This window comes from Onychostoma macrolepis, chromosome 23, assembly GCF_012432095.1.
Source record: "Onychostoma macrolepis isolate SWU-2019 chromosome 23, ASM1243209v1, whole genome shotgun sequence".
NCBI lineage: Eukaryota > Metazoa > Chordata > Actinopteri > Cypriniformes > Cyprinidae > Onychostoma > Onychostoma macrolepis.
Window position 1 is genome coordinate 26,990,288 of NC_081177.1, and position 19,658 is coordinate 27,009,945.

Here is a 19,658-nt window from a genome sequence, read left to right on the forward strand (position 1 = left end):
TTACATTTCTATTGATCATCTAATGTATATATTTTATTTCAAGTTTTTGAATTAACATAAATGTTTTTAATAGTTTTAGTTTTAGTTACAAACTGACACTATACCCTTAATATATAAAGTAACCCACAACCTAATGTTTTTTTTTTTTATAATAAAAAGAAAAAAAGAACAACAACAATGACAATGAAAAAAAAAAAAAAGTGTTGTTTTTACAAAGAACATCCGTGGTCGTCTTGAAAAGGATTTTTTTTTCAGGTTTGCTCACTTCTGGGTACAATTTGTTTCTAAAATATGCTAATGTATGTACACGCACACAAACAAACAAACAACAGAGCTTGTGTCTGGAGTCTCATTTATCTGTAAATGATGGGGGAAGACCTTCATAATTACTCATTTATATGCAAACTCAACTCACATGGGAGGTATCAGTCATTAGCAGTCTGTTTGGCAGAGTTTCATTAACATCAAAGTTGTACAGGTTTGAAATGTCACCTATAAGCATAATAGAATATGTAATTATGATAATTAGTATTTGTATTATCTTTTTTATTCTTAGAAAAGGAATTAAACCGATGCTGGATGGACAACATTTTTGTTTTATATATGTCATATTGTAATGTTTTATATATATATATATATATATATATATATATATATATATATATATATATATATATATATATATATATATATATATATATATATATATATATATATATATATTATTATTATTATTATTATTATTAGGGGTGTCCCCGACTAAGGATTTTCATAGTCGAATCGAATTTTTTCGAATCTTGCAGATAGTCAACAAAATAATCATAATATTAAAAATGTTTATATGTTAGCAGCACATTTACGTTACTTAAAGATGCTGTATCATGCATGCTCTGTGTGTGTGTGTGTGTGTGTTGTAGAATCACCGGCGTGAGGTGGAGATGTTTGATGAGAATTTGGCTCATATCAGCACATGGCTCTATCAGACGGAGATACGACTGGATGAGATGGAGAAGATGCCTGCAGCCGAGAGAGAGAGAATGATGAAGGTGAAAGCAACACACACACACACACACACACACACACACACACAGAGACTTGGTTATTTGTGTCTTTTCAGTGAAAGTGAATATTCAACATGATTCATCAGGATTTGTTTGGATCATAAATGTTAGGCTACGATATTGTTGGTTAATATTATTTTTGCTCTGCCCCATGACCAAGATTGTATCGGCAGCAAAGAAAATGTTTCAGAGGCAGAGAAAGTAATTACATTTTGATAGAAGATGACAAAAACAACCTTTTTTTTCTAGTCTAGTGAAACATGATTGCATTAAGATGCATTAATGTATTAAACCTCCTCTGTGTGTCTGGCAGGCTGTGCTGTGTGAGTTGGAGGGGATGAGCGTGCGTGTGGACAGCGCTCGTGATCAGGCAGTGATATTGATGACCAGCAGAGGGCCGGTGTGCAGAGAGCTGGTGGAGCCCAAACTCGCCGACCTCAACCGCAACTTCCACAAGGTGGCGCAGCACATCAGCTCTGCTCAGGTACGACTCCAGCAGCTCAGCACAGGCCTGAGTGGAGCTTGTGTTCCAGCCGCTCATTAGCCAGTGCTAAGCGTGTGTGTTTTGTTCAGGTGTCTGCAGGTCTGGAGGTCAGACAGGAGGCAGTGCGGCCGCAGCAGGTGGTGGCAGACGGGAGGTCTGCTCCTCTTCTCTCGTCCTCACAGCTGCAGCTGTTCGAATCAGACCTACTAGCTACTATCAGAGCCCTGGAGCAACAGGAGAAAACACACACGCCTGATGATGAGAGGGTACACACACATCTCAAACACACATCTGATGAGAATTTAATAAGTGAGGTGGCATAATATTTTGAAGGTGGCCGTTTTTTTTATTTTTTTTATTTTAAAAGAATAGTTCTCCAAAAAATGAAAATTTCCTGAAGATTTACTCACCCTTAGACCATCAAAGATTGTTTCTTCATCAGATTTGGAGAAATGTAGCATTGCATCATTTGTTCAGCGATGGATCCTCTGCAGTGAATGGGTGCCGTCAGAATGAGAGTCCAAACGGCTGATAAAAACATCTCAATAACCCACACCACTCCAGTCCATCAGTTAAAGTGAAAAGCTGAAGTGAAGAGCTGTGTATTTGTCAGAAAGCAATCCATCATTAGGACGATTTTTAACTTAAAACAGTTGCTTCCGGTTAAAATACGATACCTCTATTTATAATAACACTTCCTCCAGCGAAAAAGCCATCTCACCTGAATCAGGGGAGAAATCTGCACAGATCAAGCACAGTTTACAAGCCAAAATAGTCCAAAATGGCTCAAAAACAAATATGTGGGTTGATTTTGATTTGAGAGGAAAGCGTTATTATGGATTATGGACTCGTATTTTGGCCAGAAGCGATGGTTTCAAGTTAATGATGCATGTGTTTGTTACAAACACGCAGCTTTTCACTTCACAAGATGTTAACTGATGGACTGGAGTGGTGTGGATTACTTGTGATGTTTTTATCAGCTGTTTGGACTCTCATTCTGACGGCACCCATTCACTGCAGAGGATCCATTAGTGAACAAGTGATAGAATTGAACATTTCTCTAAATCTGATACCATAAAAAAGAACAAAAAAAACAAAAAACCTCATTTGAGGGTGAGTAAATTTTCAGTGAATGTTCATTTTTTTGGTGAACTATTCCTTCAACAATGAGGTGTTGCACTTGCTCGTTACACCAGGTGTCTACATAAACGGCAATATATAAAGCGTCACGTGTTTGTCCTGAATGAGTGTATTTGTGTTTTAGTTGGATGAGGAGAAAGCTCGTGTTGAGGAGGTTTTGAGGAGAGGAGAGGAGGTGCTGCTGTCTGTTCCTGATGAGGACAGAAGAGAAGACATCCGCAGGAGACTCCTGCTGCTCCAGACAGGCTACAAGGTCATTTCATGCACTCTTAACATGTCAGCCACGTAACACCAGCTCTTAATTTCAAGCCACTTTCACACTTAAAACCCGTTAAATTGCGGTATTAACATGTCTAGAAACAGATTTCTGTTTATTAATAGTATGGCTACTATTCAGACATATCTAAAACTCCTGAAATTCTAAAATCAAAATTTTCTTTCAGAAATAGTAGGTAGCTGCTGTTTGAATGGGCTGCAATTTATGTACACAGTGTTTACATTTGCGGTTGTGTGTGATGTGATGGTTGTCTATAAGAGGAAGATGCTTTTGGTTCCACTCTTCCAATCCAAGTCTTATAGCACCAGAACACCCTGACCTTGTGCATGCTTGAAATGATGGATACTTTACAGCTGTTACACCTTTTTTACAGTATTGTAACCGTGTTACAGCTGTGATTAAGGCTGTGATAGCTCTGCTGCAGTCATGATTAAGTTTACAGCTGTGTTATGGCTGAATTAAAGCTATGTTTAGAGCTTTGTTAAAGTAATATTTTGCCTGCATTGTGTGTGTTACAACAGTGTTTCAGCTTTGTTACAGTTTTTGTTTATGGCTGTTATGGCTATTTTAGAACATTGTTTACAACTGTATTACAGCCTTGTTTCAGCTGTGCTACAGCTGTGTTTATAGCATTGATTATGTTTATTGTTATGGCTGTTTTACAGCTCAGTTTAAGGCTGTGTTCAAATATGTGTGTTTTGACTGTTATGTCTGTTACAACAGCTGTTAAGGCTTTATAACAACTATGTTTATGACTGTTATGGGTATTTTTCAGCTAGGCCTATGTTTACAGCTGTGTTAAAGCTATGTTTTGGCTATGCTAAGGCTTTATTACAGCATTCTTTATGGCTGTGTTACGGCTGTTAAAACGATGATTGTGGCTGTGTTTGCGGTCGTATTTAGGGATGCAGCGATTAACGGTGCTTTAAAACGTCACGGTTAATTAATCGTAAAGGCTCCGCTACACCGAGGATTTCTGTTGCAGGGAACAGAACTGTTGCAACTTGCGAAAAACGAAAATAAAGTTACACTTGCGGTGCACCAGCTTAAAATGGTGTGTTTATCAGAGACAAAAATTATTATTTTATTAAATGAGTATGTACAGATGACAGTTGATTACAATAATAGTTTAGTTTATTCCCCTGATTAGTAACAGTGTCCTCTGTGCGATGGTTAATATTACTCTTATATTAATAATAATACTCTAATTAACTTTGTGATTTATTATCCCTATTGTAGTATTTAAGAGATATATATATATATATATATATATATATATATATATATATATATATATATATATATAAAATTATAGAACTTGAAACATGGTGAAAAAAAAAAAATATATATATATATATATATATATATATATATATAATTATTTTTTTTCACCATGTTTCCAAGTTCTCTACATCGGGTCCAAAAGAAATGTAGAATGTACAAAAATGAAAATTGTAAGTATCATGAAACTGTGATTATTCCTCATGTTTTAATCATACCAACAAAATCTATAATCTTTGCATCGCTAGTTGCATTATGGCTATTTTACAGCTACATTTACAGATGTGTTAAAGCTATGTTTTGGCTGCATTATGACTGCGTTACAACTGTTTATAGTGGTTACGGCTACTGTTTCAGCTGTGTTTATGTTACAGGAAGCATTATGGATATGTTTTCGGCTGTGTTATGACTGTTGCAGTTATGTTTACAACTGTGCTAAAGCTATGTTTTGACTGCATCACAGCTGTGTTACAATAGTATTTACATCTGTTACAACTGTGTTACCCAATTGTTTTTTGCTATTATGGCTTTATAGTTATGCTATGGCTATTTTTACAGCTTATTGGTTTTGTTATGGCTGTGTTACAGCATTGTTTATGGCTTTGTTACAGCTGTGTTAAATTAATGATAGTTATGTTTACAGTTGTGTTATGGCTATTTCACAGCTATGTTATGACTCTAACGGCTATGTTACAAAAATGTTTGCGGTTGTGTTATGGCTGTTACAACTTTTAACGCCTTGTTTTTATAGCGGTGTTACATCAGATTTACAGCAATTTACAGCTGATTTGCTGGTGTTCCTACAACAGATCTTGTTTACAAAATTATATTGCATTGTAAGCAAATGCTAAATGTGTGAAAACACCGTATGTCTCCCACTAAATTCTTATATTCACTATATTATCTCTCTCTGTCTCCCTGCAGGAGATTCATATCGTCAGAACTCAGCCAGTTGTGCTCGAATCATCGTCTTCTCCTGCCCAGAGATCAGAGTCATCCCTCTCTCCTCAGGAGGAGAGGAGCGCATCTGTCTCCCCGTCTGACTATCTGCTGGACATTAATAAGGTTCTGCTGGCCATGGCCGACAACGAGCTGCTCTTGAACTCCTCAGAGCTCAGCGGAGGACTGTTTGAGGATTTCTCCAGCCAGGAGGACACGCTCCGGGTCAGACACACTACAGGAATTTGCTCAGACACAACAGTTTCCTTCATGACAGGGTTCAATAAGTCCAAATGTGACCCTGGACCACAAAACTAGTCATAACGGTCAATTTTTTGGAAATTGAGATTTGCACGTCATCTGAAAGATGAACGAATACGCTTTCCATTGATGTATTGTGTGTTAGGATCAGACAACATTTGGCTGAGATGCAACTATTTGAAAATCTGAGGGTGCAAAAAAAAAATCAAAATATTGAGGAAAATCGCCTTTAAAGTTGTCCAAATGAAGTCCTTAGCAATGCATATTACCAATCAAAAATGATGTTTCGATATATTTACGGTAGGAAATTTACAAAATGATGATCATGAACATGATCTTTACTTAATATCCTAATGATTTTTAGCATAAAAGAAAAATCGATCATTTTGACCCATACAATGCAATGTTGGCTATTGCTACAAATATACTTGTGCTGCTTATGACTGGTTTTGTGCTCCAGGGTCACAAACTGGGGAAACTGCTTTGAAATTAGCTTGCCAAACTACAGTCTGCTCATTAAGTGTAAGCTAAACTGTTGCCCATAATAACTTCCTGTTCACTACCGGTCCTCTGTAGAGGCTAAATTGACCAGAGCAACGGGTGTTTTCAGTTGTTCTGTTTGTTTTGTATTGACTTCTCTGTGTCTCTGTTTCTAGAATATAAAGGAGAGTTTGGAGCGGTTGGGTGAGCTGGTTGAAGTGATTAACGAGCGCCAGCCTGATGTGATTCTGGAAGCTTCCAGACAGGAGATGGCACAGATATCTGATGCCCTGACACAGCTGAACTCAGAGTGGGACAGAGTCAACCGCATGTACAGCCAGAGGAAAGGGTGAGCCTCGAATGACTCTGCATTTTCCCATAATTCCCTGTCTAGACAAGCAGTCTTTTGCCGTGTCCCCTGAAAAGTGAACCTGAAAAAAATGTTTGCATTTCATTTATTGGACATGATAGTAGTTATTGCATGAAGCCAATGATGAATACAGCATGAGAGATTATAATATTGAATCTGTAGTTATGAAGGGGGTCATAATTATCCATATCTTTAATTGTAGTGATCTTCCAGTTGGATGTGTGTGAGCGTTGGTTGCAGTGAGTTAGGAAGAGTTGGCATTCAAGCATATATTTCCTCATTTTCTCCTTATCGAAGGTAGATTTCCTAATGTTATTTTGCCCATTCGTAACATGCTAATGGAGGAGTCCAGGGAAGGATGTGCTCATGCATTTAGGATTGGGGGCAGCACATGCAATCATTTAAAAACCCATAACGCTCAATGCCCAATCTGAATTTAGTTGGAGGGAGGGAGGATATGCCCTCTCAGTATCTGTGGAGGCTACGGCTCTGAGTCGAGGAATATGTGCTGATGATTGGTCCATAGAGAAATGTGTCAAGTCCCTGGATATTATAAATGCATGAGGAAGAGAGAGAAACCAATGCCAGTATCTCGCTACTCAAACTTTCATTAATTCTGGTGCAGAGTGCTTCTGATTTAAACAAACATCACACTCGGACGGTTTCAAGCAAAATTAAAATGATGAATAATACCATCAGTGCTAATTAGTTAAAAAAGTTGCCTTTGTAGTATAAGTAAGGGATAATCAATGGCTAGCTGTGCATTAAACGATTTTAATGCATGACGTGGAGGCGAAGAACCACCCGACGCGCAACGCATTCAAATCGTTTAATGCACAGCTAGCCGTTGATTATCCCGTTTATGCCATGGTCATTTGCCAGCATTCACATATTAAAGATGTTAATAATATTTGCACTGCAATATTTGACCGGAACGATAAAAATGACGGTTATCTTCGTCTGTATTACTATTCAATTGTGTCTGTATTACTATTCAATTGTAACTGTATGTTACTATGGTTACCAATGTTTATAGAAAGCACATTAATATAGAACGTGATTAAACTGACCTGGAACTACCTGCAGTTCAACGAATTTAATCAACACCTGCCAGCCAATCAGAATCCAGTATTCAGACAGACCATGGCATAATGATGATTATTACATCACAATTATCATTTATTATTATCAATTATCGATTTTTTTTTTTTTTTTTTTTTTTTACTGTTGTAGAATAAGTTTGAGATGCAATCACACAAAACCTGACAAGAACATGCCATATTTTACACAAAATTATAGGATGAAGCCCATTAAGATTTTTTTAAAGAACATTTTTATTACTTAAAATGAAGATGAAACAAAAGAACATAAATATTATATAAAAATAAAAAAACTAAGCAAAAATGAGTAGTGTTGGCAACTGAGAAAAACAACAACAACAACAGCACATTACACAATTTATGCATTCATACGTACATAAATAAATAAATAAAATTGTAATAAAATAATAATAACTGAAAATGTAAAATTTAAAGTCAAAATGTTAATAAAACCATAATAGTATATAAATAATACTAAAAAATCAATTATTTTTGAGAAAAATGAGAATTGCAAAAAAGTCTACAGTAACTTGATTTAACTTAATACAGTAACTTAATTTCTGGAAAAAGCGCATGATTGTCATGAATATAATGTAATTATGCTAAAACAGGCCTAAAGAGACTTTTATTTCTTCTTGCAAAATATAATTCTTCATATTTTTCCTTCGATTTTTGGGTTGAAATGTGACCTAGACATGTTTTCTTGAGATTGACTTCAGAGCTCAAAGTTAATAATTTAAGAGGTGGGTTGTTCTCTGAGGTGAGCAGGATTTCATCTCTGTCAGAAGTCAGTCACACAGGAAGTTGAAGTGAAATCCGCCTGCTTTCCACACTGTTAAACAGAAATGTGACCCAGTTACTCAGCCAGTTTCATAGACACCCGCTGACATGAGGAAGAGCCAGAGTTCCCTGCCGGAAAGACCAACATTGGTTTCCAAAAAATGATGCTGGGCTAGCTGGGGTACCAGTTTAAGCATGCTGATCACCAATAAAGTCAGTCGTCAGAGAAGCATTTCCAGTGAAGAAGGGTGTGTTAGTTTAGCCGGTTTAATATGAAACAGCAGGTTCTTACTGGTTAAGTAGCTTGAGCAGATCAGTTTTTATTTAATTCTTAAGTTAAGCAGCCTATTATGGTATTTATTCATGTTTTAAATTAGTCTTTGATTTTTATATTTTCAGTTTTCATCAATATTTATAAAAAATGAAAAATTCTATTTGGATTTAATTTGTGTTTTACTTTTAAGAATATTAGTCATCGAATATTTGTATTTTATTTTATTTCCGTTTTATTTCAAGTAATGAAATCAGTTTGAGTTAATAACACTGACGCACTGGTGCCTTCAGCGCTCATGGTTAAAATCAACATAGTTTCAGCTGCAGTTTTAACTTCTACATGCTTTATTGCACAGTGATCTGTCAGATAGGGCCGCAATCTCTGTGAGTGAATCATTAAGATCTTTTGATGAATGTAACGTCAGCTCGAGCAGCCGTTTGTGTTCGTCCTCTCAGAGAAATGAATTTATGACGCTGATACTGAGTGCTTGAGGGCGCTCTCTGTCTGATAGATTTACTGGCGAGTGGTATCAATGCATCTCTTGTGCAAACATGCCACATTTGCTTGAGAACGAGATAAACGATTTGAAACACACAGTGCTGTTGTGTTTAATTGAGGAAATGCATGTAATGTGAGGAAATCATGGCTTAGGTGTGTGTGTGTGTGTGTGTGTGTGTGTGCAGGTGTTTTGATCGAGCTGTGGAGGAGTGGAGACAGTTTCACTGCGACATGAACGATCTCTCGCAGTGGCTGAGCGACACTGAACAAATCCTGGCTGACAGCATCGGATCAGACGGAGAACTGGACCTGGACCGCGCTCGTGCACAGCAACAGGTCAGACACGGGGTCAAAGGTCACCGGTCACAGATCCATTCCGTTATGACCTGCTCCATAATGACGTAGTGGTTAAAGATCTGCTAACCGATAGGTTGTAGTTTCAAATCCCAATGACGAGTGAACTGAGAAAATGAAAGCGTTTTATACAATGTTCAGATAAACTAAAAAAATAAGAATATTAATGAAGTATACATAAAATTACATTCTTTTGGGTCAGTAACTTTGTAAAAAAAAAAAAAAAAAAGGCAATAAATTGATAAAAAAAAGTTACTGTAAAGATGTCTGTTTATCAAAAAATAAAACAAAATTCAATTTTCCAAAAAAAAAAAAAAAAAAAAAACAGTTTCCAACATTCATAATAAATCAGCATATCAGAATGATTTCTGAAGGACCATGTGATGCTGAAGACAAGAGTAATGATGCTGAAAATTCAGCTTTGATCACAGAAATAAATTACACTTTAACATATATTTACATAGAAATCACCCATTTTAATTTGTAATAATATTTTACAATATTATTGCTGTTTTTACTATATTTTTGATCAGATGAATGCAACCTTAGTGAGCAGAAGAGACTTCTTTTAAAAAAAATCTTACTGACCACAAACTTTTGAACAATAGTGAGTGCATGTTTAGGTTATAAACATGTTAAATATGAATCTCTTCAATGAATTTTTTCGAATCCTTGGTAAGCTTCTCATGGAAACTTTTCCATTATGGTCAAATTTGTCAGTAGATATGCAAATCATTTGACAGATTTAAATGCATGTGTCATTTACATCAGCCAGGGTCATTTTTACAATTCAATTATGCTTTTTTATGTACGTTTGCTTCTTTGCAAATTATTTTTGCACTTACAGGTACACGTTCATGGGTTCAGTTCCCATAAAATCTATAGCTGGAATACATTTCAGTCAGTTTAAATAAAAGCATCTTCCACGTGCATTAATGTCTATGTAAATTTCAACAAAATGTCATACTGTGAACGGAAAAGGCAGAAAAAATCACAGAGCATAATTATAGAGGGGAGTAATCATTAACCATGAATGTTAATGGAGATCAGTGTTCATTCTGTGAGATGCTAATTGATAATTGTGTGATAATTATATGATAATTAAGTCAACAAGCACTTCTAACCCACAATTAAATGTATAAAAATGATTTCTAGCATACAAGCAAAATAAACCAACAATGTTTGTACGACTGATGTGTGAATGAGTCACAGTCGCCTCTTCTCCTGCAATTAACACAGAAAACTCAAACGAGGACATTCATCGTTAGACTCATGCCTGCTTACGTGTGTTTCACAGTCTGGCAGAGCTTTGGAGAGAGAGTGTGTGTGTGTGTGTACAGGTTTATATATCCTGGTGGGGACTTAAACTGAATACACACAGACTCATGGGGACTCGTGTCATGGTGGGGACCTAATTTGAGGTTACATCTTTGGTAACATCTTACCATTACTTCTGTGGAGAGTCCCTACAAGGATACCTGACCAGATGTGTGTGTGTTTCTGGGTCTGAAAGTGCTGAAAGTGTGCGAGTTGAACATGAAATTGTTTTCTAATACAAATTAAGGTCAGATGCATTTCTTGCCCTCATTTGCATGTGAAGAGAAGTGGCAACGTCCTGTTTCTGACAGGTCAAACGTTCATTAACCCTGTGTGTGTGTGTGTGTGTGTGTGTGTAGGATCTGGAGGAGGGTCTGGCCTCTCATCAGTCTGTGGTGGTGGTTTTGAGCCGGTCTGGAGAGCACATCATCGCTCAGGTGTCGTCACCTGACGCCGCTCTGCTGCAGGAGAAGCTGGACGCTCTGAGACGCCGCTGGACGCATGTCGAGAGAGAAGTGTGTGAGCGGCAGCGCAGGTGAGCCGGACCGCAGCTCAAACTCTCAGATCAGTGTGTGTGTGTATGTGTGTGTGCTAAACGCTGTTTTTGCAGGTTGATGGGTGAGGATCCGGCCGTGATGGATGTGGTTCAGAGGACTGCTGGTCTGGCTCAGTGGCTGGAGCACACAGAGGTTGCCGTGGCGACGCTGCCCGTTTCAGCCACCGACATGAGCCTCAGAGAGCTCAAGGTTCGACACACACACACACACACCTCTGCTTCATTGAGTAACTGCATTGATAGTATTCAAGAAAAAAAAGGTAACACTTTAGTTTAGGGAGCAATTCTCACTATTAACTAGTTGCTTATTAGCATGCCTATTATTAACATATTGGCTGTTAATTAGTGTTTATAAAGCACATATTCTTCATGACCATATTTAGTTTTAGTTTCAGCAGTGGCTTATTATTTTGGTTTTTATTTCATGCGCACATTTTTGTTTTTATTTTTATTTTATGTGCTTTATGTTCTGTATTTAGTTAAGAAATCTGTTGAGGTCTTAACAGATCATTTTCAGAATTATTTAAATTCAATATTTGACCAGTTTACAATTTTGATTTAATTTTAGTTTTAGTTTACATTAATGTTGTTACATTTAGTTAGTCAAAAACTCAAGCGCACACGTTTCCCACTGAGAAATTTGGGATTGGTAAGATTTTAAAAATTGTTTTTGTCCTTGCTGAATAAAAGTTTTTGTTTTTGAAAGAAAGACCCCAGACTTTTGAATGGTAGTGTAAATTTACTCTAAATGCAACTATTAACACTAAAACACCCCTAATTTAAAAGCTCAAAAAAAGTTAGTTTAAAAAGGTTTTAATTATAAAAAGTATTAATTATAAACCATTTTAATTGATTATTTCCCAAAACAGCAGCTAGTGCCTCAGAACGTCTGTTTTAACACACACACACACTCTCTCTCTCTCTCTCTCTCTCTCTCAGGCCTTGACGGAGGAGATGGATGGTCAGAATGAGACGCTGTTGTGGCTGAATAAAACCGGCTCTCAGATCTTGTCAAACTCCAGTCTGAGTCCTCAGGACAGAGACACACACATGAATAAAATCAGGCAGATAAACATCAGTTGGAGTAAAGTACGCAATCAATTCTGTCTTATATCGAATTCTCTCTATCTTTCTACCCTTTTTTTGAGTGTCGCCCTCATGTTTTTATATCTACACGGCTGTCTTTCTGGTACGTTTTAATGATGCCAAACAAGACACACACAATAGAGCGCCTCAGTGATGAGAGAGCTTTGTAGGCCAACCTGGAAGTAGCATCAGCCTGTTTACACGACAAAAAGCCAGGATTTTTATATTTAAAATGAGCCACTTGTCAGCAAACAAGATGAGTAAAAGCTTCAAAAAACACTGATTTAAACACTGGGGTTTACTGGTGCATTTAATGTCATAAAATAAAGCATGAGTATATCTTGAGCTTGAGCCAAAAAGCCAATCAAAAGAGCCATTGCCTTCATGACAGAGGAAGCAGAAGTGCTAAAACTCATTTCTGGGTTTGACCTACAGAAATACATTAACCCTGCTGCATTTCAACAATTAAATAATTTCAATCAGTTTTCACTGGAAATATATAGTAAATCTGGACCTGACCCAGGCAGTTTTCGGCTAATGCTGGAGTGGCCATATATATGCAGATTAATCTGGCAGGCTCATACAGCGCTCTGTCACTACTGCTTGATGTGAGTGGCCTGTAATCGTGTGTGTGTGTGTGTGTTTGAAGGCGAGTCGTGAGCTGCTGGATAAGCTGCGTGAGGTGGAGGGTCGTCTGCAGACACACACACCGCTGCAGGACGAGAGGAGGCTGGCGTCGTACAGTCAGTTCCAGGAGCGCATGCACAGACTGGGAGACTGGGTTTACATCAGCAGCCAGTCTCTGAGCGACGTCACATCCACGGAGAGACAGGTCAGACGCTCACACCAGACCGTCCTGGATTTAAACACTCACCCTCATGTCGTTCCTAACCTGAATGACTGACTGAATCATTAGTTAAGCATTAGTAAACAGTCAATTCATCCTTTATAAAGCATTGTCCCAACATTAATAGGCATTAGTAAGCAGTTTATAAATACAGCTATACATGTTTTGTTCTTGAGCATATCTAAAATGTTTAATAATTGTGTTTTCATACTTTATTAATGATCAATTTATCATTTCTAAATGATTACGTTATTTACAAACCAGTTATTTAGGAGTTGTCAGTGGTTCATAAGATCATTTAGAAAGTGTAAGTAAATGATTAATAAACTATTTAAATGTACATTTATAAATCGTATTAATAGACACATGATAATAGTTGCTCAGTGTGTTAATAAATGCTTTATTAACACATATTCCTGCTGTAATTCATGATTAAGTCAGGTAGTTATAAAACATTTAGTAGTTGCCAGCCATCTATTTTTGTGAGCTCATCTAAAGTGAGGACTACATCTACAAAGCAGATTTAAAGACTCATTTATCTCCCAAACAGAAAAGTTAAACAAACACAACACAGAGGGATACAGAACACTGAAATATTTATTTCAAGATGCAAAAAATTAAACTATACAACTATACACTTGATAAAAATAAATAAATAAAATAAACCTCTGCAATTTCATAGAAAAAAAATAAAAATTCAAGTGTACAGTTATACAGTTTCATTTTTTTTTGCATCTTGAAATAAATATTTCTGAGTTCTGTATCACTCTGTGTTGTGTTTGTTTATTTTTTATGTTAGGAATATAACTGAGCCTTTAAGTCTCCTTTGTAATAGATATGCTTCTAAATCAAGAACAAGGCATTTATAGCTGTATTTATAAACTGCTTATTAATGACTTTTAATGTTGGGACAATGCTTTATAAAGGATGAACTGACTATTTACCAATGCTTACCTAATGTAAAAATGTGCCATACTGATATAAAAAAAAACAAAGAGATCCATTTACTCGGTCAACATCAATAAATGCATTAAACTAGGCTCAATGTAAGAACTGCAGTGGGTTTGTGAGTTGATAAAAAGCTTACCATTAATTAAACCCTAAAAATAGAAATGTATCATTTGTTTACCTGCATGCCAATGTGAACATTAAGCGACATCGAACTGCAAACGTGTTGGTAAATTATTGAAATATTAACTACCTCAGAGCTATTTAAAAAATATATATATTTCGTGTCAAAGTGGTTTTGGCTGACAAAAAAAAAAAAAATCATTTGGGAATCCATTTAAAAAAAGATTAGATTAATACGATTAATCAGTTACTACTCAGCTCTGTCTGTGAGTTGTTTAGTCTTTAATGTTTTGGTCTAGTTCATCCCAGTGAGACCAGTATATCTAACAATGACTATCACGTTTTAACTGAGATCTGACTGATCTGTATTGGTGCAGGTTGTGGAAATGTCCATGCGAGAGCAGAAGCGAGAGCTGGAGGAGCTGTTGTCCTACTCTATTGAGCTCCAGAGGAAACAGCTGCTTTTACCACAGGAAAAGGTTTGTGTCACCCAGGAAAAACTTTCTATCATTAATAGTGCGATGCCAAAGCATTTTTTAAATGAATGAAAAGTAATGAATTTTACCTTAAATGAAGTGAGCTTGATGGTAAATCCCTGTTCACGCCAGTGTAATTTTAACATAGAAGATAACATTTTATATAGTTAATATTTGAAATTAGATTTTTTTTTTTTTAATGGTTTCACTTTAATTTTAGATTTAGTAAACTTGTTGTTTTTTTATAAGTTTTTCTATGTATTTTGTCTGTAGTTTTTATTCATTTTGGTTTCAATTATTAATTTAGTTTTTATTAAATAATTATTAATTATTTAGTTAGTGATATTAATTAGTTTTATTTTATTTACAGGTAGTTTTAGGTATTTTACTACATGTTGCTTTGGAAACTAAATAAATTTCATTTTTTCCGGTAACATTTATTTCAACTACATGCGTTTTTTAGCTTACACCAACACAAATATTTTTCGTATGCAATTTGTCTTCATACAATGCATAATAAAATTTGAGAAGTCAAACAGAATTGACATTATTTGCTGTAAAAGTAATTATTTTTCAGATATATGTATTGATCAAAAAATGCAAATGTTACTGGTTTGCCAGCTTTCTTCACAGTACGATGGAAAAGAGATTAGAACAATCCGTAAAAAAGAATAATCTGTTGCATTCGCAATGCAAATGTTTGCATTAGTGTTCAAATTGAAATGTTTAACACACCAAATATTTGCACCGGATATTCATCTTGGTCTGAACAGACCTTAACACTATACACAATTTTAAGGAAGGAGGTAGATTATCACAATACACACTGAAAAGCATGTACTTTCCCATCAACAGTGATCCGTTGATTGTTACACAGCACTTACTCAATTGTTGTTGTGGTTTTGTTTGCAAAGTACAGATGAATAGAGAGCTGGATGAGAATTAAGATGGTGTATGTGTGTTTGTAGAGTAAAATCGAGCAGCTGGCTGCAGATTGGAAAGCTCTGGACTCCAGACTGAAGGAGACGCCGCAGCAGCCTCTTTCTCCATGGACACAACAAGTCTCTCAGCAGCAGTTCACAGGTGAGTGCAGCACAGACAGGTGAAGCGGACGCTCTCGCTGCTCCTCCAGAGTGTTTACCGTGTGTGTGTGTGTGTGTGTCTCAGCGAGCGTGCCGTCTGCGGTTCACATGCTCAGTCTGATGAGCGAGGAGCGGCGTCCCAGTCCAGAGCTGGTGGGCCCCAGCGACCTCCACCAGACGGCCACAGAGCTGGCGGACTGGCTGCTCCTCATCCACCAGATGCTCAAATCCAACATCGTCACGGTGGGAGACAAAGAGGAGATCCACACCACCATCGGCCGCCTGCAGGTCAGACCGCAGTGTTACATCTGAGATGCTTGGCTCCGGGATGGCAAATAGCTAGAAGCTTATTCCTTAAATTGAAAATAAAAACTGTGATTTATGGCTATACACAGAATTATTATTCAGACCCCTGCCTGAGCCATTACAGACAGCGTCTCATTTTGAAGGTGTTGTGATTGTAGGTGACTAAAGGAGATCTCGAGCAGAGACATCCACAGCTGGAAGACATCATCACTCTGGCGCAAAACATCAAGAACAAAACCTCCAACCTCGACGTGCGCACCTCCATCTCTGAGAAACGTGAGCGGATGTTCATCAACATCTGAATTGTCTTTATCTCAGCCTTGGTCTGAATCTTCCTTTCTTACCCCCAGTTTCCCAGACAAAGCTTAAAGCCCCATTCACACCAAGAACAATAACTATAAAGATAACGATATTAGCGTCCACACCAGTGAACGATATCATCTGTTTATTCTAAGCGCACGCGCGTCTGTCGCTTTAAATTCTCGAGTTCGTTTATAGCAGGATGGATTCTGATTGGCTGTCAATATTTGTTTCGTTCATCAGCTGGAAAAAAATTCGTTCTGGAACAAAACAAAGGCACTGAGATATTTAAAGATCAGCCAGTGCAAGTTTCTTTCAGTTAAAACAGCTCAGACTTGCAATTTAGTCTGGGATTAGGCCTAAACCTTGTCTGTGAAACTGGGGGTAAATCATTTCACTGATCCCAAACTTTTCTATACCTATTTCTATATCTATATCTTACTCTATTTTAATCTTAATCTTCAATGTAAATTTGGCTTTGTGTTGGTTTTAGTCTTTGCCTTAGTCCTAATATTTGTCTTGCTTTTAATCTTAGTCTCATTTTAATCTCAGTTTTTGTTTTGCCATTGTTAAGCAAATGTTTTTAGTCATAATCTTAGCCTGTCTTTGTCTTAATTATAAATTTAGTATTCAATTTTAAATCATAATCTTAGGCCGGTTTCACAGACAGGGTTTAGACTAAACCAGGATTAGGTCATAGTTCAATTAGGACGTTTAAGTAATTTTTATAAACGTGCCTTAGAAAAAAACATTACTGAGGTGCATCTTAAGACAAAACAAAGGCAGTAAGATCAGTCAATGCAAGGTTCTTTCAGTTGAAACAGCTCAGACTTACATTTTAGTCTTGGATTAGGCTTAAACCTTGTCTGTGAAACTGGGGGTATGTGTTTGTTTTAGTCTTAATCTAAATTTTAATCTTAGCTTTAGCATATCTTAATCTGAGTCTCGGTGTCAGTTTCGCTTTGCCTTGGTTTTAGTCTTTGCATAGGTTTTAGTCTTTGCATAGGTTTTAGTCTATCGCCTGTTGCTGATGCCTGACGACAGCGAGACGACGATTATTATTATTATTATCCGTCAAAAATAGACTAGGTGCCTATCTTTAGTGATGCAGCGCAGAGAGCCGCTTCAGAAACTTGCCACGGCACAGCTGATCAGCTCCGGTGGCCGTGGAGCTGTAACGCGCCGCAGACGTGTGCTGTGTAAATAAGAGATTTATTCATCGTACAGTGTAGATCGCATAACACTCGCGCCAGACTGAAGTCAGTTATGATGTTCTTTGGTAATGTAAATGTTCTTTGCTCGTTTTGAATAACTGAGAAAATGTAACCGCTTGATTAAGTGCTCGTCGCCAAACATGTCAAGAACATTCCTCCTCTCCTGAAAGATTTGCGCATGTCTCTGTCTCCTCAGCGCCATCACAAACCCAACTCCTAACCACTTGAGAGACCTCTCGAGCTGTCTTAAATGACTGGGAGAGTAAGAGTGATTCTTAGCTTTAAGAAATTTGATAACTTGCTTTTATACTTAAGTTTGAATGTAGGAGTAAATTTCATGAATTCTTAGCACTTAAGACTAAAATGGCACTTTGAGAAGCTTGATAAATACGGGCCCAGGACTAGCTTAAGCCTTGTCTGTGAAACCGGAGGGGAAATATATTTAGTTCTAGTTAGAGTTTTTAAAGTTGTTGTTTTTTGGTCAGCAAGTACCAAAGGCTTTGACAAATTGGCTATTGCTATATAAAAATAAATAAAGGAAAATAAGTTTGGCTTTGAATAACACCTCGGACGGTTTTACACTGTAAACTGAGGATGTGTGTTAATGGAGAAGCGTGTGGACGGCATCTGTTGTGTGAGACTCATTGCTCTCTTTCTGCCGTGTGTCAGTGGAGAAGGTCCGCAGCCAATGGGACGGCACGCAGCACGGCGTGGAGGCGCGGCTTCTGCAGCTGGAATGCATGATTGGCCACAGCGACCAATGGGAGGAGCAGAGGCACAAGGTGAAGGCTCTGATTGGTCAAAATGAGATGCTTCTGCACAACCTGCTGCAGCTGAACCAAGAGCCGCTCACCAAACAGATCAGTGACAACAAGGTGAGATCTTGACCTTTGACCTGTGACCTTTCACTCAGTAAGAGGTCAAATTGTTATCTTTTAGTGTGTAAAGATTTGTTGCTCTTCCAGGAAAAAAATAAGTTTCATAAGTGTCAAGACTTGGTCTCAGTTCCTGAACTCTTTGTCCTAACCTAGTTAGGAGTTCCAGACAAATGCAGTTTCCAACAAAGAAATAATGATTTCGATTTATATGACGACAAAGGAATCTGGATCAGTGTGATTTGTAGTCGAGCGAAGTGGAGAAATCCATCAGGCTTTTTTTTTTTTTTTTGCACTTTGTCATTTAATTAATTTTGGAAGTGACCCTATTAAGATCATCTGAATCTTAGCTCTACATGTTTTCTTATAGATATTTGAACAGTCTTTCACTAAAGTAGGTATTACAGTGAAGAGTAAACACTCGTGGTATGTTTTGTCAGGAAGTGACAAAATTAAATTGCTTTATTTAATTAAAAGTCTGGAGTGGCCTTGTAAGGCACATGTTCCAATTAAGCCCACTATGATTTTTTCAATGAAAAAGCTTCAAATTTTTTTATTAAATAAACACTTCGGATGTGATTTAATTTTTGATTAATCATCCAACCTAATTAAAGAACTGCCAATCAAACTGGACAAATGGATTAAAGGAATAGTTCTCCCAAAAATGAAAATTTCAGGTAATTTAAGATGTAGATAAGTTTGTGTCTTTGTTGAAAGAGATTTGGAGAAATGTAGCATCCCATCACTTGCTCAGCAATGGATGCTCTGCAGTGAATGGGTGCCGTCAGAATGAGAGTCCAAACACTGATTAAAGCATCACAATAAATAATCCACACCACTCCAGTCCATCAGTTAACATCTTGAGAAGCCAAAAGCTGCATGTTTGTAAGAAACAAATCCATCATTTAGATGTTTTTAACTTCAAACTGTTGCTTCTGGCTAAAATACGAGTCCATAATACATGACAACGCTTCCTCCAGTGTTCCTCCAACTTCATATTTCTTTTTTCAATGCAGCAAGCTTCTCTTATTTTTAGGCCGTATCGTCCCCAGTCGTTTGTTGTCACTTTAATTTATTTTCTCAGCATGCTTAGTTTCTTTCCCAAATGAACACAATATAACTAGCTAAAGTTCAGTACATGTGCTTTTATGAGGTTTGGTGTGTTTTTAGCTTTGTGGACTTGTTAGAAACAAAAATAAGAGTTTTTTTTTTCCTAATAAGCTGACTTG

At 37.0% G+C, this 19,658-nt stretch overlaps 1 protein-coding gene across 6 annotated transcripts in view; it reads left to right on the forward strand.

Annotated features, from left to right (window-relative positions):
• LOC131531755 (utrophin-like) overlaps positions 1 to 19,658 on the forward strand; it is a 248,003-nt gene that overhangs the window by 78,316 nt on the left and 150,029 nt on the right. For all 6 annotated transcript variants that reach the window (XM_058762784.1, XM_058762788.1, XM_058762786.1 and 3 more), the window contains 16 exons: positions 918 to 1,046; positions 1,375 to 1,545; positions 1,635 to 1,811; positions 2,810 to 2,938; positions 5,168 to 5,407; positions 6,100 to 6,272; positions 9,131 to 9,281; positions 10,976 to 11,151; positions 11,227 to 11,362; positions 12,112 to 12,261; positions 12,908 to 13,090; positions 14,554 to 14,655; positions 15,621 to 15,735; positions 15,820 to 16,022; positions 16,199 to 16,316; positions 18,224 to 18,429. In XM_058762784.1, coding sequence (XP_058618767.1) covers positions 918 to 1,046; positions 1,375 to 1,545; positions 1,635 to 1,811; positions 2,810 to 2,938; positions 5,168 to 5,407; positions 6,100 to 6,272; positions 9,131 to 9,281; positions 10,976 to 11,151; positions 11,227 to 11,362; positions 12,112 to 12,261; positions 12,908 to 13,090; positions 14,554 to 14,655; positions 15,621 to 15,735; positions 15,820 to 16,022; positions 16,199 to 16,316; positions 18,224 to 18,429 — 2,559 coding nt within the window. The remainder of the gene's footprint in view (positions 1 to 917; positions 1,047 to 1,374; positions 1,546 to 1,634; positions 1,812 to 2,809; positions 2,939 to 5,167; positions 5,408 to 6,099; positions 6,273 to 9,130; positions 9,282 to 10,975; positions 11,152 to 11,226; positions 11,363 to 12,111; positions 12,262 to 12,907; positions 13,091 to 14,553; positions 14,656 to 15,620; positions 15,736 to 15,819; positions 16,023 to 16,198; positions 16,317 to 18,223; positions 18,430 to 19,658) is intronic.